The sequence below is a fragment of the Pelodiscus sinensis genome, chromosome 1, assembly GCF_052426305.1.
Source record: "Pelodiscus sinensis isolate ZL-2025 chromosome 1, ASM5242630v1, whole genome shotgun sequence".
Classification (NCBI taxonomy): Eukaryota; Metazoa; Chordata; order Testudines; family Trionychidae; genus Pelodiscus; species Pelodiscus sinensis.
This window is the reverse complement of record NC_143052.1, coordinates 99,759,932-99,771,359: the sequence shown is the minus strand read 5'-3', so window position 1 is coordinate 99,771,359 and position 11,428 is coordinate 99,759,932. Positions and strand designations below refer to the sequence as shown.

Below are 11,428 nucleotides of genomic sequence, written 5' to 3'. Positions count from 1 at the left end.
GGCTTTCCAGGAGAGATTGGGAGAGAATCAGCTGGCGGGAACCGTGGGGCTGGCCCAGGGCAGAAGGAGAAGGGGAGGGGGGAGAGAATCGGCCAGCGGGGAGCGGGACAGTTCAGGGCACACGCAGATCCTGAATAAAAATTTAAAAGCAGTGCCTTTTAAATATCCCCACTGCTGACAGTGAAGTTTAAAGGCACTATAATGTGTCAGAATGGAGGGAACCTAGTGCATTCACCATCTGGAATGAGAATATGGATAAAAAATTCCAAAGATGGTGTCAGCTTTCTGAAAATAAATGAGCCCCTTTTCAATACAGGGTGCAGGGTTTTATTAGATTACAGTCCATTTTTACAATCCATATTCCCTTAACTTGCTAGTAAGAATGTTGTAGGTGGCCGTATCAAAAGCTTTGCTAAAGCTGGCCCTGGGGGCTTTGGGAGGACCAAAACCAACGTATTTGCATATTCGTCATTTGCTTAATGAATATGAAAATATGCAAATGAATGTTACTGGTCCTCCGAAAGCTCATGAATGGATTTACTGGTCCCCGTGTCAAAAAGTTTGGGAACCCCTGATCTACAACATAGCATAAAAACAGTATTTTAAAGAAGTCAAACAAACTGAGTTATAGCCATCCTGTTTTAAAACTATTTAATAATATTTTCACAATATATATTACAATAAACTAATTTAAATAACGTTAATACAAGCTATCAAAAAACAAAACTTAAAGTGATATTAATCCTTACTTTACATAAACAGAAGGCTACAGTATTATGATCCTCTCTGATCTGTCAATATATAGTCATAATTTTAAGAAAAACCTTAAGTAAACATTTTCAAATGAGATTGCCTAAAGTTAGGCATACAAATCCATGTCCAGGTACCCAAAGAACTGGCTTGATTTTTGGAGTTGCAAACATCCTGTTTTCCCATGAAGATTAGAGAGCTCAGCAGCTTTGCAAGCTAACTTTTTAAGTGTCTAATGTTTCAATTCTGTAAAAACTTATGCTCAAATGTAACTTTGTGAATTTGAGTAGTTCCGTTAAATTCAGAGAGACTACTCATATGTATAAAAATCACATGAATAAATGTTTGCAGGATAAGGATAAATACTGATTTAGAATTTAATGTAGATGTAGATGTCTCAAATTTGGAGGCCTAAAATTAAACTTTTGGTTATAATATTTACACAATTAATCAGAATGATTAATGTAATTATGTAATTAGACTTTTTATGTATTTAGGATTTTTAAATTTTAGAAACATTTGTGTGCTTGAATTGTAGCCAATTTTCAAAATATTACCTGGACAATTTAATATATTTTTTCAAAATATCATTAGACTAATCACTTGCCAAACTTCAAGTTTTAAGCTTTGAGTTAAACAAATATAAAGAGCATTCAGCCAGTAATTTCTTTCTCTACAGACTATATTCTGCCACAATTTTTAAATAGAAATCCTTATTGACAATAATGTTGATTTCTGTTAAAAGTTCCTGGCACAATCTGGTCCTATATATTTAAAAGTTAACAAACTTTCAAACAGTCCAAATGCATTTTTAAAAATTGAAAAAGAAGCAACATAATCTTGTAACCCCCTCCTTCCTAAGTTTTGATTTGGGTAAATATTTACAACTGAACCAAACACCTGAAAAAATTATTATAATAGAATACTGACACAACCTTAATGTCATAACAGTACTTTTTATATTAATACTAGAAGCTTCTCCAGTTGCCAATTAAAAATACATTTTTCCACAGAAACCTTATCCTCATTTATAGGTAAGTGCAGCATCATGCTAAACATGTTGCTTGGACCACTGGTTTAGGAAGATACAGGGGCAAAAGAAATAGGTTGCTTCTCTTGCTACATAGTGGAAGGGCCCAATCATCCAAATATTCCTCTAGGGTATGTCTATATTGTGGAACTATTTCGGGATGCTGGAAGTACCATAAAATAGCTATTCTGTGTCTACTGAAGCAGCCCATTATTTTGAAATAGATTTTGAAATAACGGATGGCTTATTCCAACATCCCGGTAACCCTCATTCCACAACGATTAAGGGGCACTTCGGAATAGCGAGTTATTTTGTAGGCAGCACCAAATTACAAAATAAGCTATTTCAAAGTGCACTCAAAGTAAACTATGCAATTTGCGTAGCACAAATTGCATAGCTTATTTCGAGCTAAGGGTGCTGTGTAGATGCACCCTAAGTGCTTAACTGTACACATGCCAGTAGTTCCTCTGTATGTGCATAAAGTTAAGCATGTGTCAAAATATTGAGAAATGAGGGCCCATATCATAACAATAATTATTATTGATGTACAACCTGTGGCAACTGAAGAAATCCTAAAAATGCGAAGGTTAGGAGCACATCAATTAAGTGTCTGTGAGAAGGAAATTATTTTGACTCAGTAAAACCTTTTTGTATTGTGACTTGAAAGATGCACCCAAGGAGGACAAAAAAGACAAAATAAGCCATGGATCTGTTTTCATCTCTCTTCTTGACCTTGCATTTATTGTCAATTAAAGACAGTTCTAGTTTATATGATATTTCATGATTTTCATTTTTTAAATACTCCATTTTTTCCTAATACAAAATAGCTGGCAAACAGTCAGTCTATGCTTCATTGTCTCTGATCAGATGTTTTCAAATGGAAACAGTCTCCATCTTCAGAGTAAAAATCAGATAAAATCATTCCTGTTCCATTTATTTAAAAAAATTAAGGCCATAAAATCATTCCTGTGCCACCTTAATTACCTATACTAAATAGAAAATTGTTTTTGAAATCCTTCAACTGGAATGGTTGTCTCCTATTTTTTCCGAATATACTGGGAACAATTAATATGTCCACCTGAATGTTTAGTCTCCAACATCCCCATCTCTATCCCCAATGAGCCACAGAAAGTGAAAACTCATAGCTAATAAGGCAGTTCCAAGCAGATCTCCCAACGCAGTAAGATAAGGGATAGAAAAACTGTCGGGATCTTTTCCTTTTTTCCAGAAGTGGTGCACCATCCAGTCAGCAATCCATAACAAAGTAAACACCTATGGCAGAACATTAAATAAAAGATAAACCAAAGTCAGTGGGAGCAGAGTTAGAGCACTTTTGACAATCTCACCTTAAATGTTAACTTTGATCTATTTCACTGCTGATTATTTTAGCAGAAATATTAGGCTAATAGGCCTGATTTCTAAGATGTGCTGAGCATCTGAGATGCACGCTACACTTCAGCAGGAGGAGGTGGATGCTCAGTACCATTTAAAGTCATTCTATGTTGTATTGTTGGGTGTAAAGGTAGACATTGAGGCCAGTTAATGCCTTGCTGGAGTGAAGAAAGAGGAATTCAAACCCCTCTCCCCACAAACTCCAGATTACTTTCACCCTTGTTTAAAAAGGTGGAATCATAGAATTGTAGGACCAAAAGGGACCTCAAGAGGTTATCTAGTTCAGTGTCTTGCACTCATATAAGAACTAAATATTATCTAGACCAGGGCTACTCAACTTTGGAAGCCCCAGGGGCCACAATGATACTCACAGCACATGCCAAGGGCCGCAACTTAAGTGTGGTTGCATATATGTGCAAATATATGCAAATAGCTTCTTTCACACTGACCAGCATGAATACAAAAATTAAGGCAAGACTACACAACACACAGGCCCTGTTTAAGTCAGTTCTGCTGATATTAATAAAATGCAATATTTACCCGATTTCTACCCATATGACAGCACTTTTAATGAGCAATGACAGTCCAGGAATGTAACTACTAAAATGCATATCATCAGAAGACCATTATATTGATTACTTTTTTATTTTGGCTTCACAAGAGTTCAGAAATTTAACTACTAAAACACATATAAACCCAAACTGCACTGTGGGCCGCAAACAAATGGGCTGTGGGCTGCGGGCTGCATGTTGAACTTATGTCGGATCCGCAGTTACGAACGGGGATTCCTCGCCCCGGAGAACTGGAGCAGCGGGACGCCTGGTCCCGCCGCCCGCCTTCTCCGGGGCGAGAAAAGCTGCTCCCCGTCTCCCTGGTCTTCTGGCGGAGCCAGCAGACCAGGGAGACGGGAGCAAAGTGGGGGAGCACCGGGGGCCGGACCCGCGGCCGCTTCCAGATCAGCTGGAAGCTCCGCGGGTCCGGCCGGGTGCTCCGCCGCTCTGTTCAGCGTCTCCCTGGTCTGCAGACCAGGGAGACGCTGAACAGAGCGGCGGAGCACCCAGGGCCGGACCCGCGGCCACTTCCAGATCAGCTGAAAGCGCCGCGGGTCCGGCCGGGTGCTCCGCCGCTGTGTTCAGCGTCTCCCTGGTCTGCAGACCAGGGAGACGCTGAGCTGAGCGGCGGAGCACCCGGGCCAGACCCGCGCCGCTTCCAGCTGATCTGGACCGCGGCGCTGATCTGGAAGAGCCACGGTTCGGCCCGGGTCCTCCGCCGCTTTGCTCCACGTCTCCCTGGTCTTCTGGGGGGGGGGGGATGCAGCTAGTGCCCCCCCAGCAGACCAGGGAGACGTGGAGCAAAGCCGGGGGCCTGTGGTAGAGCAGGTGGGGCACTGCCGGTTGGTCCCGCAGCACCGCTCCTTGGCGCTACTGGACCAACCCGGCAGCACCCCAGCTGCTCTGCCCCAGGCATCCTGATTCAGCTGCTGATCAGTTTCAGCAGTGGCTGAATCAGGATGCCTGGGGCAGAGCAGCTGGGGTGCTGCTGGGTTGGTCCAGTAGCGCCGAGGAGCGGCCGCGCTACTGGACCAAGCCAGCAGCATCCGAGCTGCTCTGCCCCAGGCGTCCCAAAGTCAGCCGCTGCTGAAACTGACCTGGGCTTCCTGGAATCAGCTGCTGATCAGTTTCAGCAGCAGCTGACTTGGGGACGCCTGGGATTCTTATGTTGAATCTGTATGTAAGTGGAACTGGTGTCCAGATTCAGCGGCTGTTGAAACTGATCAGTTTCAGCAGCGGCTGATGCCAGTTCTGCCTTACATACAGATTCAACTTAAGAACAAACCTACAGTCCCTATCTTGTACGTAACCCGGGGACTGCCTGTAGTCCTGATCTAGACCATCCCTGATAGGTGTTTGTCTAACCTGCACTTAAAAATCTTCTATGATGGAAATTCCACAACCTCCCTAGGAAATTTATTTCAGTGTTTAACTACACTGATAGTTAGGAATTTTTTTTCTCATGTCCAACATAAACTGCTCTTACTGCAATTTAAGCACATTCTTCCTTGTCCTATCCTTAGAGATTAATGAAAACAATTTACCCTCCTTCTACTTGTAACAACCTTTTATGTACTTGAAAACTATTACATTTCCCTTCAGTATTCTCTTCTCCAGACTAAACAAACTTAATTTTTTCAATCTTCTCTCATAGGTCATGTTTTCTAGATCTGTAATCATTTTTGTTTCTCTTATAGACTTCCTCCAATTTGTCTACATCTTTCCTGAAATGTGGTAACCAGAACTGGACACAAAACTCCAGCTGAGGTCTAATCAGTACAGTGTAGAACAGAAGAATTACTTCTCATGTCTTGCTTACAATACTCCTGCAAATACCTCCCAGAACGTTTACTTTTTGTTTGTTTGGTTGTTGGTTTTTTTTGCAATGGTGTTACACGGTTGACTCATATTTAGCTTGTGATCCACTATGACCTCAGATTCCTTTCCACAGTAATCCTTCCCACAGTCATTTCCTGTGTTGCATGTGTGCAAATTCCTAAATGGAGTACTTTGCATTTGTCCTTAATGAATTTCAACCTATTTACTTTAGACCATTTCTTCAGTTTGTTAAGATTATTTCAAATTTTAATCCTATCCTCCAAAGCAACTGCAACTCCCCCAGCTTGGTACCATGAACAAACTCTGTACGTGTACTCTCTATGAAATTATATAAATCATTGATGAAGATACTGAACCACATCAGACCCTGAATTGATCCCTGTGGGATCCCATGTGATATGCCCTATAGAAGGAAAGATAAGAAGCATCCTCTTCCTAGTACCCAAAGTCTTAACTACCTCCTAATTTCCAATAACCAAAACTGTTTCTTCTGTGTCCACAACACTAGTGCCCTTTCCTAGTACCTTGTTCTACAGTGCAATTATGTTTTCAATGAATATGTAAGAAACAATGACATTTTGAGGATTAATTAATATCAAAATAGCAAACCACCACAATGCATAACTTGGAGAGTAAGTGGGTTGATTGGTTTTGGGGGGGGGGGGGGAGGGAAATCATGTTAAATATACTACAATGATTGCACACACTAAAACTTCCATTCAACAATTTTTTTACAAATTAAAAAAATCATGCTTTACACTACAGATACGTATTTTAAATCTAAACTTGTGAATTTTTTAAAAAGTTACCATTCTCTCTTTTTTCTATTCATGAAATATGCATAACTTATTTAGATAAACACATCTTCTCAATAGACAACTCTGTAGTTTAATCTAATTATGCATGTGTTAGGTGTGTATACTGGAACCCAAACAAATATATTTAAAAGCAGATGTTTTCTTTGGAAGATTATGTCAGATTCTCTCAGTCAGCTCCTTCTTCCAACACAGACAGAAAAGGTCTGTTTATAGAAATACTGTACATAAACATACTCTTACAGGCCCTAAACACAGAAGACTCCATAATTTAAATAGACAATAGTTATACAGTTTGTCAATTTGATGATGCAAGAACTCTTTTTGAGGCTATTACTTAGAAATTAGTATTTCTAATTACTCATGTAACACAATATACATGATTAATTAGAAATAGTGTACACAATAAAATTTCAAGTGTAGTGCATAATGTGACTTTTAAAAAATTAAGATCTTACAAGCTCTGCATAGCTTTCCATTCCTAAAATATCTGGCTGATATAAGCATGACACCCTGACACCTCAATAGTCACCACTTGTCAAATACTTGGGATAGGTTTTGTACAAAATATGTGTTTTGAGGTATCATTCTAAAAGTCTAGATCTGCTTGGCATTACTATTTCATTGGATGTTATGTGTTATTGTTGTAGGTGATTACTGAAACATATTATGATACTGAAACCACCACCCACAAGCAGCCTTTCAGGTACAATAATAAAAAGGTTAAATAACATTAATGGCTTATTGAGGAAATGCACACAAGCACAGAGATTACCCCAGGAACTGTGTATAACAGAAACCTCTAAGATAGCTCTACAAATGGGATTGTTTGACCCAGGGCAGAGCAGAAGAACTTTCTAGCAAGTGGCAAGAAGATATAAAAGGGGAAAAGTGACATCATGGGAGACCTCACTCTCCCTACAACACCACACATGGAAACATCTAAGGGACAATAACTAAACTATGGAACAGGGCCATCCTTACAGTTTATGGGGACCTATGCAAGTTACATGAGGCTCCCCGCCCTCCCCCCCCCCCCGGCATGCTTCCCAAAGCTTCCTTGATGCCCCCTCCCCTGGCGTACAGCTCCTGCCAGGGCTTGGGGCTTCTGGCAAGTCACACCATGTCCCACTCCTGATGGGCTCAGGGCTTCCCCTCCCCACATGCATGGCTCCTGACAAAGCTCAGTACTTCGCTCCCCCTCGCCCCCCTGCTCCCCTGACCCATGCATGGCTCCTGCCAGGGCTCGGAGCGTCTCAGGAGCCAGCAGGGAGCTGCTGAGAACTCCTCTCTGCTACCAATGTGGGAAAAGGGAGCCCTCAACTCAGTGGCTGGCTAGCCAATAGAAGCATGTGGGTGAGGGGAAGGGGCAAGGAGAAAGAAGCCTTGTTGTTGACCAAGAGAGCAGCCATGGGGAGGCTGGGCCAAAGAGGGACTAAAAGATGCTGGTCAGGGCCATCTGTAGGCACACCAGCATATGCAACTGTGTACACGCACCTGAAATTTGGTGCCCCAAATATTTGGGTAACCTACACAGCTGCGTATGCTGCATATGCCCAAGGACGGCTATGCTGTGGGAAGTAATGGTCCTATGTTGGAAGGATTTTCAGCCTGTGTATAAAAACCTTGAAAAGCCAAGGCAACTTGTACCTTAAGAATCTGCCAGCATGTCTATCACTTCAGGTGGGAGTTTGCTAAGCGATATCCTATTGATCTAGTGTGTTCAACAAAACCTGCAATCTAAGCTTAATTACTAAGGTAATTTGCTTTTATCTATTTGTTCTCCCTTTTAATCACCTATAGTCTACTCCTTCTAGTTAATAAATTGTTTTTTGTTCATTCTAAAGCTCAGTTTGTGCAATTCATAATGGGGTAGGGGCAAAAGGCTGTTCATATATTCCTTCACATTGAGGGAGGGGGTGGATTTCATATTATACCTTTGGGTCTGAATTCCAAGGGAGGTGAGCACCCAAGTGCTGGGGAAAGTCCCTTAAGATGAGTCTTCCCAGAGCCAATCTCAGTTTCTGCATCTTTCTGCAGCTGAGTGTAGCCCTGTGTGTGCATTAGACAAGGCATAAGATCTGGCCCAGCAGGACAGAGTTAAAGGGGGTCCAGGCAGGTGGAACAGGCAGGCTCAGTGCCATCCTAGCACATCAGGTGGTACCTTGAAGGAGGGCAAGCTGACATGGCAGGTTTGAGAGAAAAGTAGTCCTTGAATTTTATAAGAATAAAGGGAAGATAATTTGATTGCTGTATTTCAGAAAGGTCAAAGAAATAACTGAGGAGCTGCATGCATCAAAGGACTGAACTCAGAACTGTTAGACTTACAGTCATTGATCAGGGACAAAAATAAGATAATACTTGGAAAGAACCAGACTGCTTAAAGAATGACGTATTGACATTTTAAAAGGAAGGTCAGGCTTAATTAATCTGATTAATTTCTTGATGTTACTGACAAAAAGGAATTGACAGAAGTGAAATGGAAGACATAATCAAGTCGGACTTCAAGAATGATTTTGTATTTAGAGTCACAGTAAATGGTATGTAAAGTTAGCAAGTAAGGTGTTATTGGTAAAACTCAATCTGATAAAAGCATATTGGCAGAGGTGAGAGAGCAGTGGAAAACAGCATAATGAAGGTGGCAAAAAGAGACTACCGAGAAACAAATCTTGATCATACTACATACTATACTAATGATGCAGAGGAGGAATCATGAATTAAATAATAAATGAGTATATAACATGAAACTAGAAGAGACAGTCGATAACCAGGGAGGAAATGAAGGCTTCTTGAGAATAAAGTTTGTAGCTACCATCTCAGATTCATATTAAAACTACATGAAAACATTTTCAATAGACACTTAACATCTGAAGTCCTATATCTCATGACTCTGCAAGGCTAAAATAGGAATATTATGCTACAGAAAAAGAAAGATTTCTTCCTTTCTAATAGGACTCGGAATTTGCTTCTCATCTTCATAGACCTAGGACTAAACTATCAATTTCTGAATTAAGGTACAGAAAACTAATTTTTGGTTATTTTTAGTTACTTTAGTTATTTTTGGTTACTACTTCTGAGCCCTCTGTCATTGGGCTTATAGTTATTACGGCACCCGGCTTCACAAGCAGAAAAACAATATTTCCAATAAAAAACATTTAAAAAAATCTCTTAAACAATACTAACAGTTTTTTTTTGTATGTTATGAGATGCAGAAAGAGTACACTATGCTATGTTAAGATATACTATACTATAAAGGTTTTATTGGTACAGTATATTAAATTTATGATTTCCTGTATCACTGATTCATGGTTTCACCATTGTGATGCATGCTAAATACATGATGATAAAACCCAGATTAATAAAAGTTTTATAATCACATAATATTATAATCACATATATTATTGTTTATCTTATGTAAATAAGAGATTTTAATCTCTTTCATGAAGATATACATGCTTTGTATAATCAGAGTACCAACACTGGACTATAGGAATTGGCAAAATTGGCTATATAGTTCTAATATCCTGGTCATTCCAATATTCAGCCATGAGTTCAGTCTGGAGCCAATACCATTCCAGGGTTTTACTAGTGCTGAATATTTTTCGATGGGGAAGGTATACTGGCAGTATTTCTTGCAGCTTGCTGGTAGTACTACATTCATTGCAATCTTGCCTCATGCTTTTACTCTTATTTCCATGTATAATGTATTATGAAATACAATTTTATTATCTCATTACTATTTTATTTAGCTATCGTTAAGTATATTTTTCATGGATTAAGCACATTTGTTCATTTGTAGTATTCTATATCATTCTACCTTTTTCTTAGAATTCAATGTCATGAGTTTGTATCACATTAAGTAAAAAACCCATTAGATGGATGTAGTAATTATCCCAAAACTAAGTATTATAAACCAGAAAATTCAGAGCTAAGTTTACACTTAAGAAATCCTAACATATTTATTTAAGAAATGCACAATTAAAGCACTAAAACAACCTTAACTCTGACTTGTAAATAAGTCATGCAATAACCACAGAATTATGATTAAAGTAGATTGCAGCATTACACTTTAAAACACAACAAAAACCAATCTTCTCTGCTGGCTACCAGGGCAACAGTCCTGGTTCTTTCTGCATCATGACCAAGAGTATCAAATCCATTGCCTCCACCAAATATGGAAGAATTTCTAGCGCCTCTGGCTCTCCGAAAGAGTACTATCCCCTTTATTCTCTAAGAAGGACCTTGCACCACTGTCACCCATGCCTTAATTACTTCCAGGTGAGAAAAGAGTCATTCACACTGATAGGGGGTGTACCTGGACAGCTCACATGCTACAATGCCTTCATCATTCAACAGTCTGCCTATTAAGCAACAGACACAAATACGGGTATACAGTATTTCACTTGTTCCTTATTTGCGTCAAATTCAAAGTGTTACACTGATCAATACATAACATACTTTAGGCTAGGTCTACACAAAGAAGCTGCACCAAACTGGTAATATCAGTTTAACCTGCACCTATAAATTTACAGCATAAGCTAAACCAGTAAAAATGCTGGAAAATTCTAAGTGGCACTGACTGCATAACCAACTCTATGTGCCTCTCCCTCCCACCTATCCCAGCACAGAAGATGTGTTGGGAGCAAGGCCAGGAAAAGGGGGACACTGCTTAAGACTAGTGCACTTTAACGATGCCTGTTTCATTGCTAGGATCAGACCTTAAAATATATCTAAGCAACATGTATAAACATTTATCACCATGGTATCAGCAAATGGTATTAAAACCTTGATAGTCAAAACCCAAAGCCTGGTCCAAACACACAGTTTCACTGGTTTAATTAAAGGTATGATTTCAATTCAATTTAGTTAGAATAATAGAAAATTAGGGTTGAAAGAGGCCTGTCAGGAGGTCAGCTAGTCCAATTCCCTGCTCAAAGCAGGACCAACCCCAACTAAATCATTCCAGCCAATTTTCTAAAGCATCAATTTAAAAATTTCTAAGGATGGAGATTCCATAACCTCCATAAGCAACCCATTCCAGTGTTTCACCA

At 39.8% G+C, this 11,428-nt stretch overlaps 1 protein-coding gene across 3 annotated transcripts in view; it reads right to left on the bottom strand.

The window, feature by feature from the left end:
• Positions 1-635: 635 nt before the first annotated feature.
• The window catches only part of SLC41A2 (solute carrier family 41 member 2), a 107,649-nt gene continuing 96,856 nt past the window's right edge, over positions 636-11,428 (bottom strand). For all 3 annotated transcript variants that reach the window (XM_075938644.2, XM_006137993.5, XM_075938628.2), the window contains exon 11: positions 636-3,052. In XM_075938644.2, the coding sequence (XP_075794759.1) occupies positions 2,867-3,052 (186 nt within the window). In that variant the 3' untranslated portion in view covers positions 636-2,866. The remainder of the gene's footprint in view (positions 3,053-11,428) is intronic.